The sequence below is a fragment of the Nelumbo nucifera genome, chromosome 5, assembly GCF_055504915.1.
Source record: "Nelumbo nucifera cultivar China Antique chromosome 5, China Antique-T2T, whole genome shotgun sequence".
NCBI classification, from domain to species: Eukaryota; Viridiplantae; Streptophyta; class Magnoliopsida; order Proteales; family Nelumbonaceae; genus Nelumbo; species Nelumbo nucifera.
The window spans coordinates 11,195,461-11,221,685 of NC_142653.1; the positions used below are offsets into that span (position 1 = coordinate 11,195,461).

The 26,225-nt window shown below is 38.1% G+C and overlaps 2 protein-coding genes and 1 non-coding gene across 7 annotated transcripts; 2 read left to right on the forward strand and 1 right to left on the reverse strand.

The window, feature by feature from the left end:
* Window positions 1–754: 754 nt before the first annotated feature.
* Window positions 755–4,129, forward strand: LOC148791230 (uncharacterized). Of its 2 annotated transcripts, none has more exons than XM_088887348.1 (3): window positions 755–999; window positions 1,114–1,232; window positions 3,144–4,129. In XM_088887348.1, the coding sequence occupies exons 1-3, from the start codon at window positions 851–853 to the stop codon at window positions 3,161–3,163; spliced, it is 288 nt and encodes a 95-aa protein (XP_088743474.1). In that variant the 5' UTR covers window positions 755–850; the 3' UTR covers window positions 3,164–4,129. The 2 variants fall into 2 exon arrangements, with proteins under 2 accessions (XP_088743474.1, XP_088743473.1); XM_088887347.1 differs by lacking the exon at window positions 3,144–4,129 and adding an exon at window positions 1,894–2,129 and having other exon boundaries at window positions 760–999.
* Window positions 3,692–4,002, forward strand: LOC148791231 (signal recognition particle RNA). The gene has a single exon (XR_016076821.1).
* Window positions 4,130–9,501: 5,372 nt separating the features above from the next.
* Window positions 9,502–26,196, reverse strand: ABA1 (zeaxanthin epoxidase (ZEP) (ABA1)). 4 transcript variants are annotated; one of them, XM_010271407.3, is made up of 16 exons: window positions 25,516–26,196; window positions 24,865–25,027; window positions 24,604–24,678; window positions 24,081–24,181; window positions 23,809–23,924; window positions 16,393–16,604; window positions 16,015–16,106; window positions 15,185–15,299; window positions 14,986–15,089; window positions 12,851–12,896; window positions 12,640–12,704; window positions 12,442–12,531; window positions 11,690–11,744; window positions 11,478–11,566; window positions 11,241–11,328; window positions 9,502–9,889 (listed from the first exon to the last, which is right to left on the reverse strand). In XM_010271407.3, the coding sequence occupies exons 1-16, from the start codon at window positions 26,016–26,018 to the stop codon at window positions 9,806–9,808; spliced, it is 1,998 nt and encodes a 665-aa protein (XP_010269709.1). In that variant the 5' UTR covers window positions 26,019–26,196; the 3' UTR covers window positions 9,502–9,805. The 4 variants fall into 4 exon arrangements, with proteins under 4 accessions (XP_010269709.1, XP_088743875.1, XP_088743876.1 ...); XM_088887749.1 differs by having other exon boundaries at window positions 16,393–16,619; window positions 25,516–26,195; XM_088887750.1 differs by lacking the exon at window positions 24,604–24,678 and having other exon boundaries at window positions 16,393–16,619; window positions 25,516–26,195.
* Window positions 26,197–26,225: the final 29 nt, after the last annotated feature.

The following is a 26,225-nucleotide window of genomic DNA, read 5'->3' on the forward strand; positions in this document are numbered from 1 at the left end:
GTGAGTGCTTCTAAAGCAAACGATCTTTAATCGAAATTCCATTGTTCTAGTATGCTCAATGGTTTATATTTGTAAGTCTATATAATGCCCATCTTGGTTTTGCTTTATTTTTGGGTAAATTACAAAGACCCCTCTATAATGTTTAAGCATAGGCTTAACCACACTAAGCAAAGCTTCCATGTTGAGAGGGATGAGTAATTTCATCTTCGTCATGTACTCTTATCCTCTCGCCACTCTCCTCCTCCACCTTTTTCCTTCTTCCCCATTTTCTTTTGCTTGGTAATTATGTGGTAGGGCAAAGAATTTAAAACCTACATAGTTTCAAAGTTAGGACCAAAATAAGATCTCTTACAACAAGAAAATCAGAAGAGAAGAATGAGAGTTGGGTATAACAGGTGACTTTTTGGGTCTAATAGGTGACTGTGCAGGGTAGAGACTTTAAATGGGTTTCCTTTGTCCTTTTATTTCGAAGAATTGGGAGAGAGAGAGAATGGGAGAAGACAATGAGAGAGAGGAAAATAAGAGAAGAAAGGAAAAATAATAGGTTAAATAGGTTTTAAGAGAAAAAGAGCAAAAAAAAGAAAATAAAAAAAATTTAGTGGGGTATTTTGGTAATTTAACGCATTTCGTTTTTTAACGGTCAAGAGGATCTTTGTCTCATGGTCATAATACATAGTACAGAGGGGTCTTTGTCGCAAAACAAAGTATAGGAGGGTCTTTGTCACAGACCCTATAGGGGGGTCTTTGTAATTTACCCTAATAGTAATCTCCCAACTTGCCTCCGCGGCTACGAAGAAGTCAGAATCGCAGGGTTTAAGGGTTTTACAATCCTCAGTATCTTGTTCTGGAAATGGCTTCACTTTGCAGATGTGTTGCAATGGCGGGTGCGAGGTCTGTCACAGTTCGCTCGAAAACCCTAATTTCAAGAATGTTAACTCCCAGATCCGCCATTCCGGCTCCCTTCTCTTCCGTTAGCAGGACTCCTGCTAGCGCTTCGAGGTAAATTCATTTTCTTGATTTGTCCGTAACAGTAGCTTATTTTCTTTTTTTGGTTTCTTTTCTTCTAATTGAAACAGCGAGGGCTTTTGCTATTACCTTTTTATCTTTTATCAGGATGGTCATGGCATTGGGAAGCGTTGAGTCTCTGATGCCACTCCACAGTGCTATTGCTTCCGCTCGTCTCAAATCCATCATTGCCGTCGATTCAAGCTGCTGGAGTTGGCTCTCCCAAGGTATTTTCTTTTTTCTATTCTCGAATTAATTGCCTTTTCTTCGTCATTTTCTGTTTCAATTATTTATGGGGGGGGGGGGGGGGGGGTTGAGAAGCACCTGGAATAAAAAAGATTTCGTGCTTCCATAAAACATTGAATGTTTACTTAAATCCTAATAAAGTATAGAAAATAGTTCGTCTTGAGACGATGAAATGACTACTGATGGGTACATTCTAGATGATAAACTTATGGCTAATGCAATGAATATCTAACCAAAATGAAATATTTTCAGATATAAACTATCTTAACCTTAAGTCTGTTGGATATTCACTTAGTAACTCAGGTTAATGGAATATTGATACTGCCTTTAAGATGGTAAGGGTATTCTCAGTCTTACTTTTCCTTATTCAGCAGGCTAATTGTTTTGTGATCCTATGCGTTGAATTTTCTGTATTTGTTTTTATCTCCTCCATTGTACTTCAATGCCCATATTTTTCTTTATCCGTTTCCTTCTTTTCTAATAAAAATTTATTTGTTGATATTCAAGGAGGCTTAAAAATTGAAATCAGTTCATTTCAATTGGTTGCCAAATACTCATTAGTGTTTTTCACCTTGTTAATTAATATTGTTGGTTGTTTCTTGCTTTTAGTGTATTCTAACTTTTTTCTCCGTCATGATATAGGACTTGCATTACCTTTGTGACAAAGACTGCTCACTCTATACAAGACAAAAAGCATAGGCATTTTGAGAAGACAAAAGTTTTTTTTTTTTTTTTCTTTATTAGTTGCCAAACTCTGTATTGAGCATCTTATATGAATTAGTTTGATCAGGATTTACCTGTTGTCTGGTTCATTATTGGGCTATTTTGATTTACTTGAGCACTATGCTTTTTCTATTTGATTGTGTTTTAACTATTTATGTTGTGTTTGCATTATGTGATGTTAATGATGGGCACAAATGAAAAGCCTTGAAAAATAAGTTTGCATGATGATACATGTGATCTATAAGAAATCTATTGTTAGGAAAAATGCTTATGTTTGTTCATATGGAAGCATTTTTTTGGTATTTGTATTTTGCAATTCAACGAAAAACATGGCCCTTGATAGAGCATGATGGCAGGACAAGATTCATAATTTATTGGGCAGACCCTAGTTAGTTGGAATTAAGCCCAAACAAATACTATGTTTCAGTACCATGTTACTACTTACTTGGATGTTTTCAATTCCATGATGACAAATTGCCAAATTGTTCGTTTTGTCTCTTTCTCACCTCAATTATCTGATGATGTTAGTAAGTTGTGTAAGTTTCGTATGAAGGCAAAGCATATTTAAGATATAGCATACAGGAAACCAAGAGTAAGAAAGGGCATCTAGGGGATTTGGTTCATAGAACAAGTCAAGGGTTGAGTAGTGTTTTGAAAACAAGGTGCAAGAAAAATATAAGGGTCATGTCCTTGGGTATTTGCCAAGTCTTTCCCTTGTTTTTGTCAAGCTCCATTTTCTTTTTGCCATATAAACTCTAGTGAATAGGTTGGCCTTATAAATGTCAACTGTCAAGCCATTATTTGTTCATGGTTGCAGTTCTAAGAACCTTGGAGTTCAAAACAATAGCCTTGTTTATTGTTGTTTCTTGTCATCAGCTAGTTGTGAAGACATGTCTTCATCTTTTGTTGTTTAGGTGAGGCAGGGTCATCTTCAATGTTGAGTCAATTTGTAGGTGAGTGTGAGATGTCTAGCTATCTCAACGGTCAATCACACAGACAGCATTTGGTTGAGTTGCTGGAGCACCTTGAGTCAAAAAACTACTACTTTAGTGAAAATCTTATCCATTCCTCACCTGGAATGTGAATATTCTTAACTTACCTGCTCGTCTGGGAAATCTTTTTTCACTACTGATAATCTCTTTCTTTATTTCCTTCTGTTCATTGTCTAGACTTTGCAGTTCCTCGGTAACGAAGACCAAGGTCATAGTGACTTCAGACTAAATTGGCTTTGCATCTGGGGGCTTTTCTTCCTTTTCTGTGAGACCCAAATCATTTTCATTTCTTTCTGGCATGATATCTTCTTGTGCAAATTATTCACAGTAAATTATTTGTTGTTCAGCAAAGGTCAATTTGTCCCGTAGTTGCTAAGGGTTAAGGAAGATCCTTAAATCCTTTCAGTAAAGTGGTGCTAACCTCCATGGTGTAAACAGGACCATAGGGGATGGGATTTTCTTTTGCTCTCAAGTGGGTTTGCTACTGTCAGGAAAACGTCAAAACAGCAGACGCCTGAAAAGAACTCGCACTTTGATTCTTTAACTCTCTCTCCTGCTAACCTCAATGTTTTAGAGAAACTATTCATGTTGTGTGGTTGGATAGCCTGCTAGACATGTCTCCTTCTGTTGCAGCTATTGCAACTACTTGCAAGCAAACCCAGATTACGATTTGACCACAAAACACAAATATATTGTTTATGTTCTATAATTCTTCCCGGTAATTGGCCGAGCTCTGTAGCGAGAGCTTGTAACCCGAGCGGGGGCATCAAGATGGTCGAACATTGGTTCAATTCCGACAGGCAGGATCAGGTGGAGTAATTTGCTGGCACGCCCGTTCCAAGTAGGGAGTTGAGCTACGGAACTTGAGCGAAAGCTTGAGCTTCATTCATGGTTCTTAGAGCGGAGGGCACCGCGTCAGGCTGGTTTCACAGAGCGGCGACAGCCTCCCGCTCCCGTCGGTGGAAGGATTACGAGCCGGTACTCCCCTCATCCACTCATTGCCCTAGGGGTCGAGTCCAATTGGACGATCACTTTTTTAATTAAGAATATTATTTATCAAAAAAAAAAATTCTTCCCGTAATTATTATTACTATACGGTTAATCGGCAAACATCTGTGGTAGGCATTGTTTATGATTTGATCCCAGTAAGGTAAAAAATGTATCTTTCTGATAAATATTTCAATTCCTGAACTACTGTAAAGCTGATGTTGTAAAATTGGCGATATACTCGATCGCTATACAGCATTTGCCCCTTATCCGTGTCAAAACCCAATCCGCTCGATCAATCTAACCCCATTAGCCGCCTACATTGCCAGTTGCCACTACTTGTCCCGCTCTTCAACCCGACACCCCATCTGTTGTCTCTCTCTAGTGATCGATATGACGAGTTGTGGCTGCAGCAGTGCTGATGGAGAGAGCATAAGATTTCAGAGATCTAAACCAGACAGATCATACCTTAATACCTTAGTGCCTCATCTTTGGCTACTCAAATTTACCAAATCCATGTGAAAACCATATAATACCGCTCCAATGCAGTCACACATCTCCTCGTTTCCATGGCTCACTACTCCCAGGTTTTGAAAAAATCAGTGAAGTGTTGAGCTAATAATGCAATCAAGTTTTGAGTTGATAATGAGCTTTTATCCGTTCAACTGTCTTGTTTCTGCATCTGAGTTGGTTCAAAATTTAAGAGGTTTTGTGACCTGAGATTATTCTGTTAGCATTCTGCTGGTTAATTCTAGGTTTAGTCTAGATTTAAATCTTGCAACGTATTGGTGTCTGATACATATTGATTTTCAGGGTCGCTAATGCTCTGGGAGTTGGGTGATTTCAATTGTTTTAAACCTTTAATAACTGATGTGACATGTCCTCTGCAAATTTGCGTATCGAGTATCGATACCTTGGAACCTTGGATTTAATGAGATTTTTAAGGATTCATCATGCTCTGCAATAGCTAATACGAGCCCAATTCTAGGACTTAAAAGTGTCTTGAGTTTGAAAATTGAAACCCTTCATGGCAATTGTGGTTGAGCATCACCTCCAGATGGAAGTATCTTTGTGATTTCTGAACTTGATTTGATGGTGGGATGGGTTTGGAATTCACTCCAGTGATGTTGGGCTTCAAATCATGACGAAGAGGACATCAATTGGTGAGCTGGAGTGTTTTAACAGCGACGAGAGAAGGGGGACACTGTTGGGTGGGGGTTGTGACTTGTGAGACAGAGAAAATGGGAAAAATGAAGGAATGCTAGTCAGCACGTGGGAAATAGTCTCATGAGATTTGGGACACTTGGCTGGCTGATAACTATTGGGTTTATTACAAATTCCACATCAGATCCCGGACCCAATGTTGACACTTGACAGTGGCTCAATAATATTAAGAGATATCATAGTTCTTAAGAGTGGATTGGAATTAGAGCAAGTAGGTGGAATGGAGTGAGCTGTAGCCTCTACTTGGATTCTGTCATCACTTCCTGGAAATGTGCTAGGAGATGCGTTATTTAAGTTGGTTAAGCTTGAGGCGAGCTCCTTAAGAAGTTGGATTCTATCATTACTACCGTGTGGTGTTTTATACATTAAAGAGTTCGTCCCCTACTTAACGACTTAGGGGTGTTGGGATCATTATTTTTGTTTTTTTTTTGTTGAGATTTTTTGAGAAAATGTTTTTTTTTTTTTTTTCATGGTGCTGTTTGGTTCCATTGTTGTCTTATGAGAAAACAGTATCACATATGAGCCACGTCAGCCACCATACCAGAAAATACTTTGTGGAAAGAAAAAAAATACCAAAATTGGTGTTTTGTAAGATGAGCAGTTTTTTTTTTTAACCAAACAACACATGTTTTGATTTTTTCTCAAAATCTGATGGGGATCTGATGTGGCACAATTTTCTCAATACCACCACATTCATTAAAAGCAAAGCAATAAACTAGGGTTTTTAAAACCAAACCAGACAATGAACTATTCAGGGTCCGGTTTATGGGTCGAATGATCCAACTGTTCGAACTGAATAGATGGCCCGTTCTGACAAAAAAAATTAAAAATTAAAAAAATAAACAGTCAAAAAACTGCTGGATAGTTTAAACTATTTAACTACTTGGATCAGTGGTTTGCTGACCAAATCAACGATTTTTAACCAAAATAACGATTCTGGGGTTCCGGTCTGACTGTCGAGTCCAGTCCAATTTTGAAAACCATCCTCACAGAAACTCAGCACACACCTTGAAAGCACCGGCCAGTTGCATCAAGAAACACAATAAAGTGAATAAACCTCATGCCTCGAGAAATTTTGGAGAAAACACTCCTCTTGATCATGCCCTTTATTTACTAACCAATGTGCCGCGAAATTTAGTACAATGGTAATAACATCTCCAATTTAACACACATACACTGTAGAAGAGATTATTTTCAATATAGTGATTTCAGAGTGGGTGCAGAGATTTTGGGGAGGGCATCCAGGCTTATCCAATTCAGCCAGTTCAGCTTTTATTAAATGGCCCCTCACGCGTATGGATGGATACACTGTATGCCTCCCCACGTATCAAAATTTAACAGATTAAGTGTAACGGCTCCAACAGAAGCTGCTTTTGGTGTTGGTTGCATTATCCTAAATCCTAAATGGTATAGGTTTGATTCCATCTGCCACAGATGACTGACTCTTCACATGCCCTTATCCACTTTGGCACGTGAGCATCGCCATTCTGGCCCCAGAAAACGTTTGGAACGAATAGAATAAATCAATTCTGTCTTGGCATGCAGAGGGGGCACATCACATGGGCATATCGGTGCTAATTTATTGCATGAAACTGTGCTACTTTCTTTTCTCGAGTTCAATTTTCTTGTCATATATATTTATATATTGCGGTATGGACCTAGAACCTTGACTGAATATATATATTTCTAGAGACATGTTACCTTATATTTACGACAAAAATGTAAGTCGCTGTACTGGGTTTGGGGAAGGTTCTATAATGGGGCGGTGGCTTCTCCCTTACCAAATTGCCTTGACTAATGAGGTTTGAGTTTAGGCAGCTTTCTTTCTCATTGCTACATGCAGAGCCATTGTTGTGGTAACGTGGTTGCTTTTCCCAGCAAGGGAGGACACCACCGCTTGTGTTAGATTTCGGAGGCATTATTTTTGGATTTTGAGAGGGGAAAAGTTAGTCAATGGGATTTTAATTCTCATTGATAATGTTCTTTTTTAAGATTTATATGGGACCAGGGAAAGTTTATTTTCCTGGTACCATTTACCCAGGTAAGTGATACCCATTTCTTAGGTGGGTAAATAACTTTCCCACCTTAGGGGAAAGTTGTCAACACTTGAATGGAACAAAAATGCCCCTTGTAATAATGAATTTTTATGGTTAAAATGGTCATTGTCTTGTTTGCATGGAAAATAAAAGAACATGGGTAAATTTACTTACTCAGGAAACATTTACTTGGGTAAGTGCATTTACCCGGGTAAATAACTTACCAAAAAGCGAACGAGGCCTTGATGTGGTTGGTGGTTCGCGGATAGTGTTTGGATCCCAAAATTGCTTCTTCTACTACTCATTTCTTTATTTGGGTAAAATATAAAAACTACCCTTGAAGTATCATATAAACCTCTCTTATAGTTTTATTTTAACAAATACCTCTTCTGAACCAAGGTTCAAAGTATCGATATGATACACATATCGGCAATATTGTATCGGTACTTAGAAACGGCCAAAACTCTATTTTTTTTTAATTCTTTTTTTCAAATCTTGGTTTTTTGGGAAGTTAAAAACATGTTTTTTTTTATTATTAAAAAAAGTTGGGGTTCCGAAACACCTGGAAAAGGTGTTTCGGAGCGTACCTTTTTCAAAAGATACGATACGATACACCCGACACGGGGCGTATTGTATCAATACTTTAAACCATGTTCTAAACTTTTAAGAAATTCGACAAAAGCCTCCCTTCCATTACCTTTTCAGATGGAATACATTAAATTGATACATCAATTTTTTTTCAAATGCCCATTCTACCCTTTTATAAATTATTTTATATATAAAATTGCTGAAATAACCCTATTTTAATTTGACAAACCTCCTTTACGGTCATTTTCTAACGTTTTGTCGAGTTAAAACAGAGTTATTTCAGTAATTTTGTATGTAAAATAATTTATAAAAGGATAAAATAGATATTTAGAAAAAAAACTGATGCATTAACCTAATGTTTTCCGTTTGGAAAAGTGATAGAAGGGAGCTTTTTGTTAAGTTTCTCAAAAATTAAGGGGAGGCATTTGTTAAAATAAAACTATAAAAAAGGTTTTTATGATTTTTACAAACAGGAGGTTTTTGTATTTTATCCTTATTTATTTGTACAACAACTATAAAATGCATCACGATATGCTTATTTTTAGACCTTCCCATTATTAAGTCATTAACAAAAAATCAACAGAATTAACCAATCAATCGTTCCTTTCAAAACAAACGGAGAGGACACTGTGCAGATTGGTTGTGCACACCAAACTAGTTACAGACGTACAATATAGTTAAAATCTCTCTCCAAGCAAACTTGGTTTCCCCAACCCATGCAGGTGTCATGTCAATGGTATTCGAAAATCTGATTTTAAATTTAGGATTTAATATAATTAAACCAAATTTAAATAATTTAAATATTATAATTAATTGAATTCAAATATTTTATTCATACCATTTAATTATTTAAATTAAATTTGAATAATTTAAATACTATAATCGGTTGAATTCAAATATCCCATTCATACTATTTAACTAATCGAATCGAATTTGGATATGACCTGATTCAATTTGATAAATATTCGAAATCAACTGATTATTTAATTCTTCTATAATATATAAAATATTGTACATAATTTTTATATATAATAATTAAATTATATAAATAACTTATGTTTATATACTTTATATAAATAAAATATTTATTTTTTGTATTTATTAATTACCTAAAATAATTAATCTCCCCACTCCACCCCCCCCAAAAAAAAAATGGACATTTCATGAACACTTCTCAATATGTAAACATTATGTTTAGACAAACCATGCTATAAAATATTTCCATGCTAGAAGTTTAATTAAATTTGGAAATATAGTAATTGAGAAATGATACATGAAAATCTAAACGCATGCGTGGAATCAGCATGTTAAATGGGATGCTTATACCCATACCCATACCCTGGATCTCAAGAAATGAGTTGTATCCCTGTTTCCTGTATCCATCTTGTATCTGGCACTTTAGCTCTGTTATGATTATGACTGTTCAATCAAAATTTAGCCATCAAAACATCATCAATTAGAGGTTCACATATCAATCACATTGATAGGTCTTCACCATGCACCTTCACCCTTAAACCATCTAAAAAAACGAACAAGATTGAAGATACAAAACACAAAGCAGCATGCAGACAGAGTTGTTTAATACCGCCAAGTTTACAACCATGTTTTGAATCCTGAAGAGTTAAACAGAGTGATCATAACACCTCAAATTTAAGGAAATACCAAGCAAAAAGTAGAGCGGAGAAGATGCAATAAAGAGATATCAGATAGGCATGAACTTGTAATAAATTTTCCATTCTCTCCTTTTTTTTTTCATTCTTTGTATATAAATATTTCAAAATTCAACAAAAGAAGGAACGCTTCTTCGAGAAAGTTAACAAAATAATACATTTCTTCTCCCAGCTCTAACCGAAAACAAAGCAGGGTTCTACTAAATCTCAGATTCAAGTATCTGATTAATCCTATACAAAAAAAAAAGAAATGACTTTACATTGCACCACTGGTAATCAATGCATGCTATACAGTTAAGGGTAACTCAAAAGCGTTAGCTGCTCCTGCTAATAGTTATACTGCATGTAGGCTTTGCCTCTCTTCATTCTTTTCAGTGACCTTTGGAGGATCCTTCAGAACCTTTACACGAAAGGCAGCCTGCAAAAATTTTGGAAACATAATCTCCATAAACAAATTGTTGTTGTCACCAATATAACAAGGAGTCAAGGACACTCCAATTCTAAAGAGTATTTAAAACGAAATCTAGGCAACTTGTATGTTAAACTAGAAGTTCAACTAACAACACTCAAAGAAGGTTTCTTTTTTCAAATAATAAATTATATCTGTTTTTATTTAAAATGACAGCAAACTAGGGAAGAGACATTTCAAATGTAGATCTAGAGAAACTACAGATAGGTTGCTAGTCACGGAACAATGTCTGTTCTAATCTGTTTGTTTGACTATATGAATCCTTAACTTCTTATATCTAATAGTTTTTGCATTCACTAAGGATACTATCATATACAAATTATACAGTAATGGTTCTTATAAGAGACTGGAGAAACAAGAAACAAGTATATATACAGTGCGTTCATGATTGTCCCCAAGTACAAACCAATTACTTATGGAACCACATAGACATAGTTGGTACTGAAAGGTCAAATCCCATTAAGAATCAGCCAAAAGTGGATAACTTCTATATCAAACATGATAGAACCCATGTACATTAGACCCATATCAGCCCAAGTCCCTAATGCAAGTTGTTGATATTCATATTAATTTAAACCTCCCTTGGTCATCATCCAAACTATAAACATGTAGACAATCCCCTGTTCTAACAAAATCCATTAGGATGTGCAATAATTTAAGGATGTATTCAAGGATCCATAGAATCCTAGACTCTTGCTTCAAGCATATCTACTCAAGGATGATGGTGGATAAAATTCAAAGTATCTGGAATCTTTACCATCCAAGCTCACAACACTGACTGCATGAAATGATTTAAGTGGGACGACAACCCTTGGGATGAACTATCCATGGCGAAATCTGACATCTTTGAACTTCCATATTGATGGCCAAGTGTGGCCCCAAAAGGACACCCCATACCTCTCCACCAGACAGACACAATACTTAAAAAGAAAGAAAAAATGGAAAATGGTGGCAATATGCAAGCATGTGCTTTAAATTCAGTAAGATGGAATGAGATTATCATGGAGAAGCATATTTAAACATAGGAAACTATGGTCACCTTTTTTCATTTATCATACATATTACATACCAGAAATGGTACCATAGCATGGTTATATATATAGAAGATTAGTTTATGGACAATTGGGCATGTTAGCCATGTTTTGCTTTTTTGACATCCTGCAGTCAGGTAGGCATCCTAAACTATAACAATTGAAAACAGTTGCTGTAGATTTCTCTCTCTTTCTCTCTCTCTCTCTCTCTCTCTCTCACACACACACACATTTGTGAATTGGGATCGGAGGAGTATGGGTACAATTACCTTCTTGTCAGAACCAAACTCAATAACGTCAGATGGATGAAATCGAGCGGGAAAGTTTGGAGGAATCCGATACCGCCTCCCCTCTTTACTGCATGATGGTTACAGATATACATTTAATAAAAAACACTTAGTGGATTGTGAAAACAAGAGTGCTCCTCTCTTTACTCACATCGGTATACATTTAATAAAAAGCATTTAGTGGATTGTGGAAACAAGAGTGCTCCTCTCTTTACTTACTCTGTGATCCAAGTACCATGCTCACTCCGCAAATCAGTCAAGTAGAAAGCACCATCCTTATAGCTTATACGAGCATGCATTTTGGACACCTGAAATGAGAATAATCAATTAATTAACCAAGAATACTTGATTAGAAGAAGAGAAAAAAAAACAAGAAAACCAAATTATAGGATAACAAAGAAGAAATTGATTTGCTATCTGAAACCACTCACCTGGGATGAAGGTATGGCTATTGATATTCCTGGTAAGTTGGCATGTGAAATATTCCTGAGTGGCAACAAATTCATGAAACATGTGAAGCTATGTAAAATGAGAAAACAAAACAGAATGAAATCTAAGGTACCTAACAGATAGAACACAAAGTAGGAGATCTTTTAGACAAAAAATAGCTATTCAAAGTAAAATTTGATGGTTTATATAAGATTCTTGTTTTTCTATCAGGATAATTCCATAGGAGAAGCCCGATGAGTAGGAGGCTCGATCAAATGTCCATGTATACCATCTGCATCAGAAAATTGGTATGAAATGGAGAGATATGTGATTCAATCCAATCTGTATCCATTCAAAAAGTGGCAGAACCAGGTTGAGATGCTGGATCTGGTTGGATTTGCCTCCAAGACCAACAGTAGGGTCCTAGGTGGTATTCAGTCAAATAAGATTGTCATTGGAAGATGTAGAATAAAGTGCACAAATCTCATATCAAGCATCCAGATGAAAACTGTATCTGATCTGGGGCTGTCTCAATATGGAAAGAAAACTGGATATGGATCCTGTATCATAGTCTGCGTAGTCTGTCAAAATCCGGAGAGATGATCCATTTCATGCCCTAATGATGTTACAATAACCATTTTTTTTTATCAATGTTACAATAAGCATTTTGAAAGTCTACCAAATGTAGTACCTTAGACTTTGTCCTACAGTAATAGAAGAAACAAGAATAAGAATTGTTCTCAAAAAAACATACCCAACAAAGCAGGGTTTGTTCTCATCCCTTCCCAAATGAATTGGTTGTAAGTCTCCATTAGCCTCACTTTCTGATGGGAAAAGAAACCACCTTCAAAATAAAAAACAAAAAATAAATAAAAGTCTAACGATGAAAAGGAAATCATGTGCCATAAAAATATAATATTGATGGTGTTACATGATAGAATATCATACATACTCTGCATTAAGAGCACGTTCTAGTGCATCATCATCTTCAAACCATTTTTGTAATTGGTTGTTTGCCTTGATCAATTAATGACCAAATGTCAGCTTTTTGGACTACAAAAATAGTTTCTTACAATTTGTATTAGCTTTATAAGAGACACCAATGAGCTATGTTCAAACTGTTTCTATATCTAATTTTTGTTTATAATCTTCAAGCAACATACTTTGTCTGTGAGTCTGCAGCAGAGTGACCTCCCTTCAAGCTTTGAACTGCAAAACAAATAGACATCAATAATCAGTGTTACCAGGACATATCAAAACTGAAGGATCCAACTGTTCCAATATTTGGACTTCATGCCAAGACTTGCACAACATTTCTTGTAGCATCTCAATGATGCTCCAAGCTTAGTAAATAAAGTGAAGCATTTAGTACTGGAAACCAAGATATGATGAGAGTAAGGAGCCAACAATTCGAGTTTCTTATATTTTGTGTTCTTTAAAACTATTTATGTACCTGTAAATATTAGTCAACATATTGCCGTGCCATATTTTTAGAGGTTGATGTGCCAGATCTTTCTACACCTAAATACTTTGCACCTCTGCCAATGGTAATTGATAATAATGGATCTAGTTAAAATGAAATTCTGCAGATTAATGATAGATTTGTTTCCATAGGCAGAAGTGCCATAGGCAAAAGTGGTCAAAGCCATACTTTGTGGTTGCACATGTAGCAGGCAGAGCCTGCACCAACTTGTCAGAATAAGCATTCTCCATTCAATAAGGCTAAACAATTCAGAACAACTCATATATTGCCTATAGCAACAGGCTAAATGTGAAGACATGACATTGCAGGGCTAGTTCATGCTTAGCATCAGGTACAAGGGTTAGAATGGCCCAGCCATCAGGCCTGATATACAGCTCTAGTCTGGCCTAAGATGAGCCTAGTGCCTAGGCCAGGCAACCAAGATTGTAGTCTCACTGTTCAGCCATAAAAAATCATTTAATTATTGTTAATATTTACTTTTTCTGTCATTGTAGAGCGATTTTCTATAGATAACTTGCAATTGTTTTTACATTCCATCTAGTTTTTGTTAGAAAAAAAAATTCTTATATTAATATGGCATTAATGAACTTGTGAAAGCTTGGAATAAATACCAACTGGGCTACAGTGTACTTTATGCACAAAAATATGGCTTATATTAGTTTATGTATTGGGGCCAAGACAGGCCTGACCAGTCCTAGACGCCTCTGGCCCAGCCCAGAATTGACCAGGCTTCCTGCAGATTCAGGTTGGGCTTTGACATATAGACCTAGGCCCAGCCCAGCCCTAACTCAGGCTGGGAATACCCATTACCACCCTGGTCTAATGGACATATAACCTGCATGAAGCACAGGTTGCCCAAGATGCATATCACAATTATCTAATTGCAATAATTGATATAGTGCAATACTGTAACTGGATAAACTCAACTCAACTCAGCTAAGCCTTATCCCAACCATATGGGGTTAGCTACATGAATCCTGTTCTGTCGTTCCAGTCTTTAACAGGATAAACTATACCCTGTAAATGAGGTGAATGGCTGCAGTATTTTTTCTTCCACATATAGGGGATTACATAGCAGATACAGAAAATATATCCAATGAGGGATGTCTAGACCAACCATGTCTATAATTAACTCATCCATCTGAGCTTCATAAAAAGTTTGTACTTCATTTTTTTCTCTTTAATACCCCTTTTGCTTTTTCTTTCCTTTTGAAATTTTTACAGAAAAGAAGTGTGAAAATTTAATTCTTATATGCCATTGCGCAAACCTTGTCACATGGGAAGAAATCGACATGGTTACCACACACACCCATGTTAGGGTGCCAACTCAGCTACCATTTTTTTTTTCAAAATTGTGTATGGGCAAGATACAAACTATTACTCCTGTGAGATGATGTATTTGAACGATTTATTCCTTTTTCTTCCAAATTTTGCAGAAACTTGTGAATATGCTTCAAAGAAGAATGCTATCTCCTCAAAAGCCTTGTATACTTGTCCACCTTTACTATTTTCAATATTTTTTTAGCATAAAAATTCCACACCAGGCCTCAGGTAAACATGCAATGTAGAAAAATAAAGGTTTCCAAATAAACGATTTAAATAGGGTTGCATATTTTGTTCCAAGTTATCATTATACAAGAAATTAAAAGAAGTTTCAATAGATTAATCAAAAGATTAACAATAGCAATCACATTCCACCACTCCATCTCAAGCCATATCCTCAAAAATTCTCTTGTACCCAGTTATCAGCAAAGAATATCAGAGAGAAGTAAGCAAGCAATAGGGAAACAGTAAGAGGGCTCTCAAAGGCATTACCTGTTACCACCTAAGACCCAACTCATCATTAAAGGCATTGCAAAATGAATAAAAAATCTCCCACCAACTCTTCCTGGATGTGGTATCTTGAACTTTGTCAAAAACTGCAAAAATAGGTTTTAAGCCATCAGAAAGAAGAGAATACAAACTGAATGAGCCATCAACTATTTGTAAAGAAACATGAATCACTGGTTCATACCGACAATGGACCAAGCCCCACACCCAAATATGGCTTGTAAGTGGAGGCCATTACTGCAGCCATTCTTGCCAACCCATATATGATAGTGACACGCAGTCTTCTTGCTTCTTCATATCTGAAACAGAAAGTGCCATATGTATCAACACATTATATAAAAAGCAACTCTTAAAAGAATTAGCAGGAATTTTAAACCACGTAAACAAGATTGTCCATAGCCATAAAATATTTAGAAAAAAAATGTAAAGCCCAGAAAGGCAGTAAAACCATAAATATTGTTTTGCCTTGTTGCCCATGTAAGAAAAATGAAATAGAAGGCATAAAAATTACTCTATGCATTTAAAATAAAGGCAGCCTGTTTATCTTACCTATCTAAACAAATATTAGAGGGCATCCAAATTACCATGTCAATTGAAAATAAAGACAACAATATACAGTTGTGGACATGCAATATGGCTTTATCTACAGATTAAAGGTCCCAGTAAAAAAATTAAGGCAAATGATTGAAATCATCCAAGTACATGTTGGTAAATATGTGATGCAACGTAACCTACCATTAGAAGGCTCTTCTTCATGATCCAAGCAACAAAGTTTTATATTCTTTGGACTAGTAACCATGTTCATGTGAATGCCATAAAGAAAGTAAATATATGGGGGTGGCATCTTGATGGTGTGACTGTTGAACAGGGTCCTACTCCCTGCATGTTTACCAGGTGTGCTACAATGCTACAGGTGAACCATGATTAGGGTCTAACGCTGCTACTCCAGATTTTTCCTTTCTATCATATACATAGTTAAAAACTCTTTGTAGGGTGATTAAAATGAAACATTACCTCTTTAGAGAAGATGTAATATCAAGAGGGGTCCCCGATTCAACACTGTGAATCCAAGCCTTCTCAAGCTCCAAAGCTAGTTGGTAACTATCCTACAAAAATAAATTAAGGTAAATTAACATGAGAATCCATTAGGAACCACAATATCTAGATGTATAAATTATTATTGTAGTACAAAAAAATCATGATCTCAACATTATTTGATTGCTCATGCATATGATACTTTTGCCCTAGTACAATGATTTCTACTTTTCTAGCTTGTAAAATAAATGGTACAAAGATTTTATCATTTATGGAGACAACATGACAACTTTTTGGTCTTTTATTTGGGATGAGAATGAGGTGTAACAAATAATCCCAAGAACTAATTAAGCATACCTCAATAGCCATGCATCCACCTTGACCGAGGTTTGGCTGCATAGCATGAACTGAATCTCCAAGCAAGGTTACACGACCCTTTCCCCAAGTAAACATAGGTACACGGTCGTATATGTCACGACGTAGAATCTCATCCTCATTTGTGGCATTTATTAAGTCGATCACATTTTCGCACCAAGCCCCAAATAGTTTAAGCAACCTTTCTTTTTTACCTGCCCAATGATTTCCTACATAACATCAAAACAAGATAGACCCCCAAATATAAAACACCAAAATCATGTATCTGGTTGTCTCCTTTTCATTTGAACAGAGAGGAGGAGAGGAGACTCTACAGTTTCAATGATTCTGATTGGGATTAAGGATGTCCAAGAAAGTATTAACTAATAAAATATTGGTTATCTTGCTTATTTATAAAAAGTGTAGTTTTTTCAAATTCTTACATTTATATACTTGTCAAAAATAAATGTAAAAAATATCTTAACTACCTAGGAATGTTGTATAAGAAAATTGGAATTCACAATGTATGCTAGATGTTCATTTGTGTGAAAAAAAAGGAGAAAACAAAGAAAATATGCAAACATGTCTTCTAAGAATCTAAATTGTCTGGAAACCTAATACATGCCTCAACAAAGTCACTTCATCCAAATAGAAATGTTGATGGTGAAAGCTGAACCACTGTAGTTGAAGTAGCAGAGAAGAGGAGAAGAAGAAGAGATGCTGAAAATATCGAACTGTACTAGCCAGTCGACCAGTTCTTTATTTATAGATGAATATAGTACAAGGTACAAGAAATTACTGGGATGCCCCTGATTAGTGATGGGACACCCAGATGACTTAAATCATTAAACAGGATTAGGCCCATTAACACAAGCCCAGTTACAAGATAAGTTAAACATAAGAATGGGCTAATAAGAACTCTTATCAGCCGAACATCACTCAAACATTCTAACACTCCCCCTCAAGCTAAGCATAGATATCAATCATGTTTAGCTTGCCAAGTATGTCCCTGAACTTCGTTGATGCCAGCCCTTTAGTTAATACATCTGCAATCTGCATCTCTGATGGAGTATAAGGCACATAGAGTTCTCCTGAAATAATTCTCTCTCTGACAAAGTGTCGATCAATTTCAATATGTTTTGTCCTGTCATGCTGCACAGGATTGTTGGCAATGTTGATAGTAGCTTTATTATCACAATACAGCTTGAGAGGACCCTTTGTCTTGATACCAAGCTCATTAAGGAGAGTCCTGAGCCATAAGAGTTCAGCAACCCCGTGTGCCATAGCCCGGTATTCTGCTTCTGCACTTGATCTAGCCACAACATTCTGCTTCTTACTACGCCATGTGACTAGGTTTCCTCCCAAGAATGTACAGTAACCTGAGGTTGATTTTCTGTCTCCAACAGACCCAGCCCAATCAGCATCAGTGTAGGCTTCAATTTCAAGTCTGCTGTTTTTTCTGAATAAAATTCCTTTCCCTAGGCAAGTCTTCAAGTATCTGAGGATTCTTTCCACTGCTTTCATATGAGGGGTCTTTGGTGAGTGCATGAATTGACTGACAACATGCACTGCATAGGCAATGTCTGGCCGAGTAAGGGACAAGTATATCAGTTTTCCTACCAACTTTTGGTACCTTTCCTTATCACAGTATTCTTCACCCATTGATTCTTGTAATCCATGGCTTGGTTCTATTGGAGTGTCTGCTGGCCTACACCCCATTATGCCTGTTTCCTCTAGGAGATCTAGCACATACTTTCTTTGACATATGTAGATTCCTTCTCTTGATCTAGCAACTTCAATTCCAAGAAAGTATCTCAGATTTCCCAGGTCTTTGATCTCAAACTCTGAAGCTAAGAACTCCTTCAGCCTCTTCATCTCTCTCACATCATTTCCAGTAATCACCATATCATCCACATACACAATGAGTGCTGTAAGTTTGTCATCCTGTCTCCTTGTAAACAATGTATGATCTGCACTGCTCTGAGTGTACCCTACTTTCTTCATGGCCAAACAAAGTCTCTCAAACCATGCCCGGGGAGATTGCTTCAAACCATATAATGCTTTCCTTAGTTTACATACCTTCTTTCCAACATCATATCCAGGTGGGGGTTCCATGAACTTCATGAAGATCACCATTTAGGAAGGTATTCTTCACGTCCAGCTGATGAAGTTCCCAAGAGAATTTTGCTGCTAGTGACAGTAGAACCTTGATTGTGTTGAGCTTTGCTACTGGGGCAAAGGTTTCCTTGTAGTCAATTCCTTCCTTTTGTGTAAACCCCTTTGCCACGAGTCTGGCCTTGTACCTCTCAACTGACCCATCTTCCCTGTGCTTTACTGTGAATACCCACTTGCACCCAACAGTGCCTTTCCCTTCTGGCAGGTCCACCAATTCCCATGTCCTTGCTTTCATTAGGGCTTTCATCTCCTCATTCATGGCTTCTTTCCACCTTGGATCAGATGCCGCCTCTGAATACCTGGAAGGGACACATACAGAGGAAAGAGCAGACACAAAGGAATGATAGGCAGGGGATAAGTGTGAGTAAAAAACATAATCGGCTATGGGATGCCGAGTGGTACAAGAACGAACAGGCTTACGGAGAGCAATAGGAAGATCCAAATCTGAATTGAGTGAATCAGAATTACCTTGGATTGCAGAGACAGATTGATCTGAGTTCAACTGGTTGCAATCATGAGGTTGAGGGGCCTTCTTCCTTCTACTGTATGTAAGTATCTCTTTCTCTTGTTTACTGGAACCTTCAGAAGTATCAGCCGAATCTGGAGAAGCAACTGGCACAGTGGAAGTCTCACTAGGTTGACCCGGAATGTTATAGCTAGTAGTAGTGGAAGGTGCTGAAATGGGAACAAAAAAGAAGGGAGAATGAGAATCCTCTTCCAACCCACTACTCTCCCCCTGAAGAGGATTCTGAGAAGACTCGAAATAGGGTTGAAACTCAAAAAAGACTACATCCCTGGTGACATATTTTTTCTTGGAGACAGGATCATAACACTTATACCCCTTCTGCGTAGGAGAGTACCCCAAAAATATTCCCTTTGTAGCCTTAGGATCCAGCTTGGTCTTCTTTGGATCTTTCACATGTATGAAGCATGTACAACCAAAAACCCGCGGGGGAAGAGGAAATTCTGGAAGAGTGGGACACAAAACAGAGAAAGGGGTCTTCATACCCAGTACCTTAGATGGCATCCGATTTATCAGGTATGATGCAGTGAGAACAGCTTGAGACCAATATTGCTTGGGCACATTGTGCTGGAAAAGAAGGGCTCGAGCTGTCTCCAATAGATGTCTGTTCTTGCGCTCAGCGACCCCATTTTGCTGAGGGGTGTAAGCACACGATGATTGATGTAACATGCCTGCATCTTCCATGAATGAGTTCAGGGATCGTTCAAAGTATTCAGCTGCATTGTCTGAACGGAATTGCTTGATCTTTTTATCAAATTGTGTTTCAACCATCTTGCAAAACATCATAGTTATCCGGGGAACTTCTTCACGTCCTTTCAATAGATAAATCCAAGTGCACCGAGAATAATGGTCAATAAAACTGATGAAGTAACGGAAGCCATCAATGGAAACAATGGGTGAAGGACCCCAAACATCAGAATGAACCAAGTCAAAAGGGGCTTGAATTTCATTACTAGAAATTGGATACATTGATCTACATTGTTTTGACATTTGACACACATCACAAATTAAACTTTGACTCGAAATGCCCTTACATAATTCGGGAAACAACATTGCTAAGGAAGAAAAGGACAAATGACCTAGCCTAGCATGCCACAAGTGCAGCCTAGCTATTGACTCCACACTCTCCGGACTAGTAGTAGAAGCTTGCATGGCTGAGCTGACATCTTCATCAAAGTAGTAGAGGCCCCCATACTCATGACCACTCCCAATCGTTCTCCTCGTCAATCTGTCCTGGAAGACACAATGAGAAGGAAAGAAAGTTATACTGCAGTTCAAGTTTTTTGTAAGCTTTGAAACAGACAACAGATTTGAAGTAAGACTAGGAACATGTAGGACTGATTTAAGAGAGAGATCCTTGCTTAGGTCAACCACCCCCTTTCCAGAGATGGTGGAGAGGGACCCATCAGCTACTCTCATCTTATCCTGGCCAGACAACAAATGATATGTGGAGAATAAGGAGGACATATGTGTCATATGGTCAGTGGCTCCGGAATCAATCACCCAAGAGGTAGAATTAATGGAACTAGATGCACTAAATGCAGAGGCTGTATCTGATTTGGCAAGAGAGGTGGAAGCTAAAGAATTGTTCTTCAGACGGGCTAATGCCCGACTGAGAATCTCTACCTCACTAGCTGTGAAGCCCAAAGTACTTGGTCCAGAGGAGTCGGCAGCCTGCCTTGCGGTGGAAGATGACACTGTCTGAATACTCTGTGAGTTGTCACTATTGTTGTTGGTGGCAAGATTCCCACTTGCTGTGTGGCCCTTCTGTTGCCTTTTGTCCTTTCTCAGAGCAGCTGGCTTCAGATGAGGGTACAGGACCCAACATTTCTCCTTTGTGTGTTTCTCACCACCACAATGTGTACACTTGAGGGACTTCTTGTCTGAAAATCTATTCCCCTTAGTGGAGACTAAGGCTGAATGCTCTCCAGGTTGTTCTGTTGACTGTGTCTGGGAGTCAACTTGCATCTCCTTTCTCCTTACTTCTTCATTCCTCACCAGGTAGTAGACATGGTGAAGCTCAGGTAATTCATCTCTCCCTAGAATCTGTGACCTTATACCTTCATATGCAGGGTCAAGACCCGCCAGAAACTTGAAGGCTCTGCCCTCCTCAATCTGCTTATCATGCCTCCCCTTATCATTAGCATTTTCCCAATCCAAAATCAAATGGTGGTCAAGCTCTTCCCAGAGGCCTTCCAGTGTTGCAAAGTAGGTTGCCACGGACATGTCTCCTTGCCTTAGGGCTGCAATGTCTTGGTTCAGCCTGTAGATTCTAGCATTGTTCTTTTTCTGGCCATATGTCTTAGATACTTTCTCCCAAATTTTAGCAGCTGTGGGGAAGTGATGAACAGTTCTGGCCACCCTAGGAGTCATAGAGGCCAGCAACCAAGACATGACTGTGGCATTTTCCTTACGCCACACGGTGTATTCAGGACTGCCAATTTCTGGTTGTTTCTTGTCTCCATCCAAATAGCCAGTGAGGTCACGAGAGGTAATAAACAGTCTTGCTGAGACAGACCACTCTCTAAAGTTATATTCATCCAATAGCACACTTGTAATCTGCAAGCTATGCAGATTAGGGTTCTCCAGGTTTGAAGACCTTATAAGAGGTCTGTTATCTTTAGAAGAAACTTCACTGGATAGTGATGACATCCTAACTTCGGTCAAGGAGTTGTTTACAGTACTGTTGGTGGTTCTGGTTAGGGCTGGCCGAAGTAGTCACAGAGTTCACAGTGCTGATAGCACACAGGATAGGCTTCACTTGGACTAAACCAGTTCGGGTACAGCAGCAGGAAAAAAAAAAATTCTGTAACTGAACCAGTTCACAGAGCTGGAGTAGGGCTGGTAACCGACCTGGAAATGATCAGTAACTGAAGTCGCCACAGTCTTGTAAAGGTTTTTTTCTGAACCAGTTCTGATGCAGGTTCTGATTAGCTGAAGTAACCTCAGCAGGTCCTGACAGCTCGCAACACAGTTTCAGACTTGCCGAGACTGTCACAGTTCTGAAGCAGCTCTGTTACAGCAGCTAAAAGTGTTCTGGGCTAGTAACCGACCTGTGCTATGTAGACTCCACTTTGCACTTCGAGTACTGCTACTGTAAAGGGAGTTTCCCTCCTTACAGACAACACTAGGACTGCTGAAATCAGTCCTCAACTAGGTCTGTCCTATACAGACCTCTTCTTAGCAGCCGAATAGCTGCTAACTACTAGAAACTAGTAGGACTCCAGCTTCAGGGTCTTACCTCCCTTGCGCCCTACAACCAAGGGAAACCCTAGGTCGAACCTTGTGTTGTTCTCCTGCAACCCTAGGGTTTCACAGCAGCAACCCAGATAAAAAAAAGGTGAACTACAGCAAGAAAGATGAGATGGCGTCAGCAGTAACCAGGAAAGTGCTCAATGCTCTGATACCATGAAAGCTGAACCACTGTAGTTGAAGTAGCAGAGAAGAGGAGAAGAAGAAGAGATGCTGAAAATGTCGAACTGTACTAGCCAGTCGACCAGTTCTTTATTTATAGATGAATATAGTACAAGGTACAAGAAATTACTGGGATGCCCCTGATTAGTGATGGGACACCCAGATGACTTAAATCATTAAACAGGATTAGGCCCATTAACACAAGCCCAGTTACAAGATAAGTTAAACATAAGAATGGGCTAATAAGAACTCTTATCAGCTGAACATCACTCTAACATTCTAACAGATGGCAATATTCCCAAATAAGCCTTTCCTGGAAGTGGCAAATTTTGGATAATAGTAACACAAACTGACTAATGAATACAGTTGGTTTAGAAATAGGAGATATTATATCTAAATTCTAACTTGCATCAGCTAATTTCATTGGACCAAGTGGCACAGTCAATCATCTTACTGCATCATTCTTAATTGGACAAGTAAAATGAGTTGATGGACTGATGCAATGCAACACCAATGGGTCTTATGTGACTTTAGGTCCATGCCCCAAAGCTCTCTTACTGATATGACCCAAGACTAGTGGATTCTCAGATTCATCATCATCATCATCATCATCATAATCTAAGTGTTGTCTCAACTATAGAGGGTAGTGGATTATCTGCTTATGAATTGATATTCCTGATCCATATCCTGCAGTCCAGTTTGTTTTGCCCATAAGACAATCTAGCTGCCCAGCCTGTTGTTAATATCAAGCCCACTCCAGCAGGCCCAAGGATAACAGACTCTAGAAGAATATTCCAATAGATAAAGTTATGGTGTTTTTTGGTATTTTAAAATTTCGACTCCTTTACTTCTTACGTGCAAAACAACTAGCCTTCTTCGAAGGAATTGTACTCCTCCATTTCCCTTTAGAGTGAATGAAAGACCTGAGATTGGACTGTTTGAGCTCTGCAAACTTGTTTGCAGAGGGCAGAGAGGTTCTTATTCTAATGGTGAGACTCCAAGTTTCCAAACAATTAATTTATTTAATTTTTTTAGACCTTTCTTTTCTCTAGGATGGGTGATCTTCTTCAGTACAATTACTACATGGATAGCATCTAAACCTAGGAATAATTTCCTAACCAAATTGGGCTCTATACTTCTTGAATTTCCTGCTGGTTTGAAAACTATTTTCACTTTCTTTAGTTATAAAAGTTAACTATTCCAAGTTACGACTTATTGATAATTTCCATGCACTTAATAGACACAATTACAATGCTATCAACTGATATGTGGAATCTGAAAAGCTTGAGTATATGAAAGATATCTACCATTGGGAGAATCTACCCCACCAGGTGGCTCCTTGTGAAATGCATACCACTGCATCTTTCCACCACCCACATCTGAAGAAACAAAATACTGTTTGTGACCCAGAAATACGCGGTACCTTCAGAAAGTAACCTAGGTATTAGACCATATATGTAATACTGTATGAGTTGTCAGCCAACTAAAAATGATTATTTAACTTTCAAAAAGACAATATGAAGCACAAAGGAGATGTTAGTAATGGAAGGTTAGAAACTACTGCAAGAGAAGAACATACCCAATAGTTTCAATATCTGGAGGCACAAAATCAGCAATACCAGTGTAGCAGGTGTAACCTGAATACCAGGGTTCTTGGTGCCCAAACAAGTTCTTCCTCACCTGTTCATGAGAATTTTTATTTTCTTGATTTTTCCCAGATAATAAGTCATAGGACAGGCATACCCAAGCATGATACAACAGCATACATTATGCATGGCAAAGAATTAGTAGGAACCATCATTTGATGGGCATATAATTTCTTCAACATCAGTAATATAATTGACCTATGTTTCTTCAACATTTGTCATATAATTTTTAGCCTTCCGAACCACTATTATTGATCAGATTTTGCAGGAATTTTATGAATTAAGGTTTTTTGATCAGTTTTATCAATTAAGTTTCTGGCACAGATCTTCTATGTTTAAACTGTGGATCAGAAACTCCACATATGTTCCATGCATAATTTGTATGCTGTTAGACAAATCAGCCTTCTGGTCTACTGATAGATTTTTCTCTTTGAGATACAAGACATATGAAGTAACCTTTGACCATATACCATCAGCTCCAACTAAGAGATCACCTTCATAACGCTGCCCATTCTCAAGTATCACGGTAACCTGCGCTTGAAATGTGAAAATAAGAGAGATGCAGTGAGCAGGAACAAATTTGCCATTTCTATAAGCGCTTTAGAAGAAAGAGTTTTTGATTATTAAATCATTAGAAGAAAGATGATTCCTAAAGAACAGCCTCTTTAAGTAAACGGTGAAAAAGAAAAGAAAAGAATGCTTGATAAATTCAGTTACCTTATTTCCATCATCCTCAAAATTAACAACGTGACTGCCATTCATAATAATATCTTCACCAACTGCTCGAGCCAAAATTTGTTGCAGAATCATCCGACTAATAACTCTTGTGACAGGTAGGCCCCGGTCCACTGCAGGAGTGAATGTATCAAACTTGATGTACCTGATAGCCAGCTATGAATTACTTGATGTAGAAAAGAGATGCTTATAAAGAAAATATATAGAAAAAAAAGAGTCATCTAGGACACTATTAGTCATCACATGCTTGGTTAACTTCATCTAAGGATTTCAAATCTAAATTTTAAGTAGCCTACACCAACCATTGTATTTGGATATGGAAGGATTGCAGGAAATCTCTAAAGCCAAAAAGGGGATAAATCTAGAATGTCTCTCTGCACCATAATATAGCCACCATATCATGTTTTGGTTCAAGCGTTTAAATTTCTGATACAGTTGTCAAATTACGTTCAGGGACAGGTTCACAAGTGCAAATAAGCAACAACCAATACAATCTTAACAATTCCCTCTGGGGTTGCCACAAAAAAAAAGGAAAAAAAAAAGAAAAAACAATTCCCTTTGGGGTTGAGGCGTTGAGCAACGGATCCCGAAGAAGAAAAAGAAAGAAGCAGAGCAGAAAAAGGAAGTACTTACCAAGAACCAGATATCCCATCAACCAGCCCGTTAATACGATCACCAGTGATGCAACCAGCCTTCATAATCTCGTCGGCCACGCCCAAGTCAATAGCCTCCAACGCAGCCAATGCATTGCTCTGTATCTGAATCGGCCCTCTATATTTTCCCTCCCCTCGAATGGCACTGGTGTCCTTCTCAAAGACCACCACATCAAACCCCTTCCTCTTAGCAGCCAGAGCAAAAACCAACCCACCGATCCCACCTCCTGCTACAAGGATCCGAAAATTCTTACCGCTTCCACTAGCCTGAGTAGACGTGGCAGACGAGGGGGCTTCCACTACAGCCCTCACCGAGGTAATCCTCTTCCTATGCTCAACTGATTTACTTCTGAAGTGGAAACTGTGGTCAAAAGAAGACACAAACTCCTCAGAGAAGTATTTGAGGCTGGGAATTGGAAGGTGGGTTCTTGAGAATCCCATGGTTGAGGAGTGCAGAGAACTGCAGAGAAGTGCTGAAGTCATTGCTGTTCAAGAAATGCAAACCCACAATCCTTGTATCTAATGATCTAAGAATTAATAAGTTGACTACTTGCTTTGTAGCTCAACTGAGAGATCAGAGAAAAGATGAATGGAGACTCTAGAGCAAGGAAGGAGGAAAGGGGGGAATGACTAGTAACAGGGAAAGAGATGGCATGCTAATCCACAGAATTGGCCACGGAATGTGCTCCA

Excerpts from the sequence above, each read along its gene's own strand:
- LOC148791230 (XM_088887348.1), top strand. The coding sequence starts at position 851 with ATGGCTTCACTTTGCAGATGTGTTGCAATGGCGGGTGCGAGGTCTGTC. Across the intron at positions 1,000-1,113 it reads ACTCCTGCTAGCGCTTCGAG|GATGGTCATGGCATTGGGAA; the intron begins GTAAATTCATTT and ends ATCTTTTATCAG. Across the intron at positions 1,233-3,143 it reads CTGGAGTTGGCTCTCCCAAG|ACTTTGCAGTTCCTCGGTAA; the intron begins GTATTTTCTTTT and ends TTCATTGTCTAG.
- ABA1 (XM_088887749.1), bottom strand. The coding sequence starts at position 26,018 with ATGACTTCAGCACTTCTCTGCAGTTCTCTGCACTCCTCAACCATGGGA. Across the intron at positions 25,028-25,515 it reads GATGGGATATCTGGTTCTTG|GTACATCAAGTTTGATACAT; the intron begins GTAAGTACTTCC and ends GCTGGCTATCAG. Across the intron at positions 15,090-15,184 it reads TGGGGCTTGGTCCATTGTCG|TTTTTGACAAAGTTCAAGAT; the intron begins GTATGAACCAGT and ends CTATTTTTGCAG.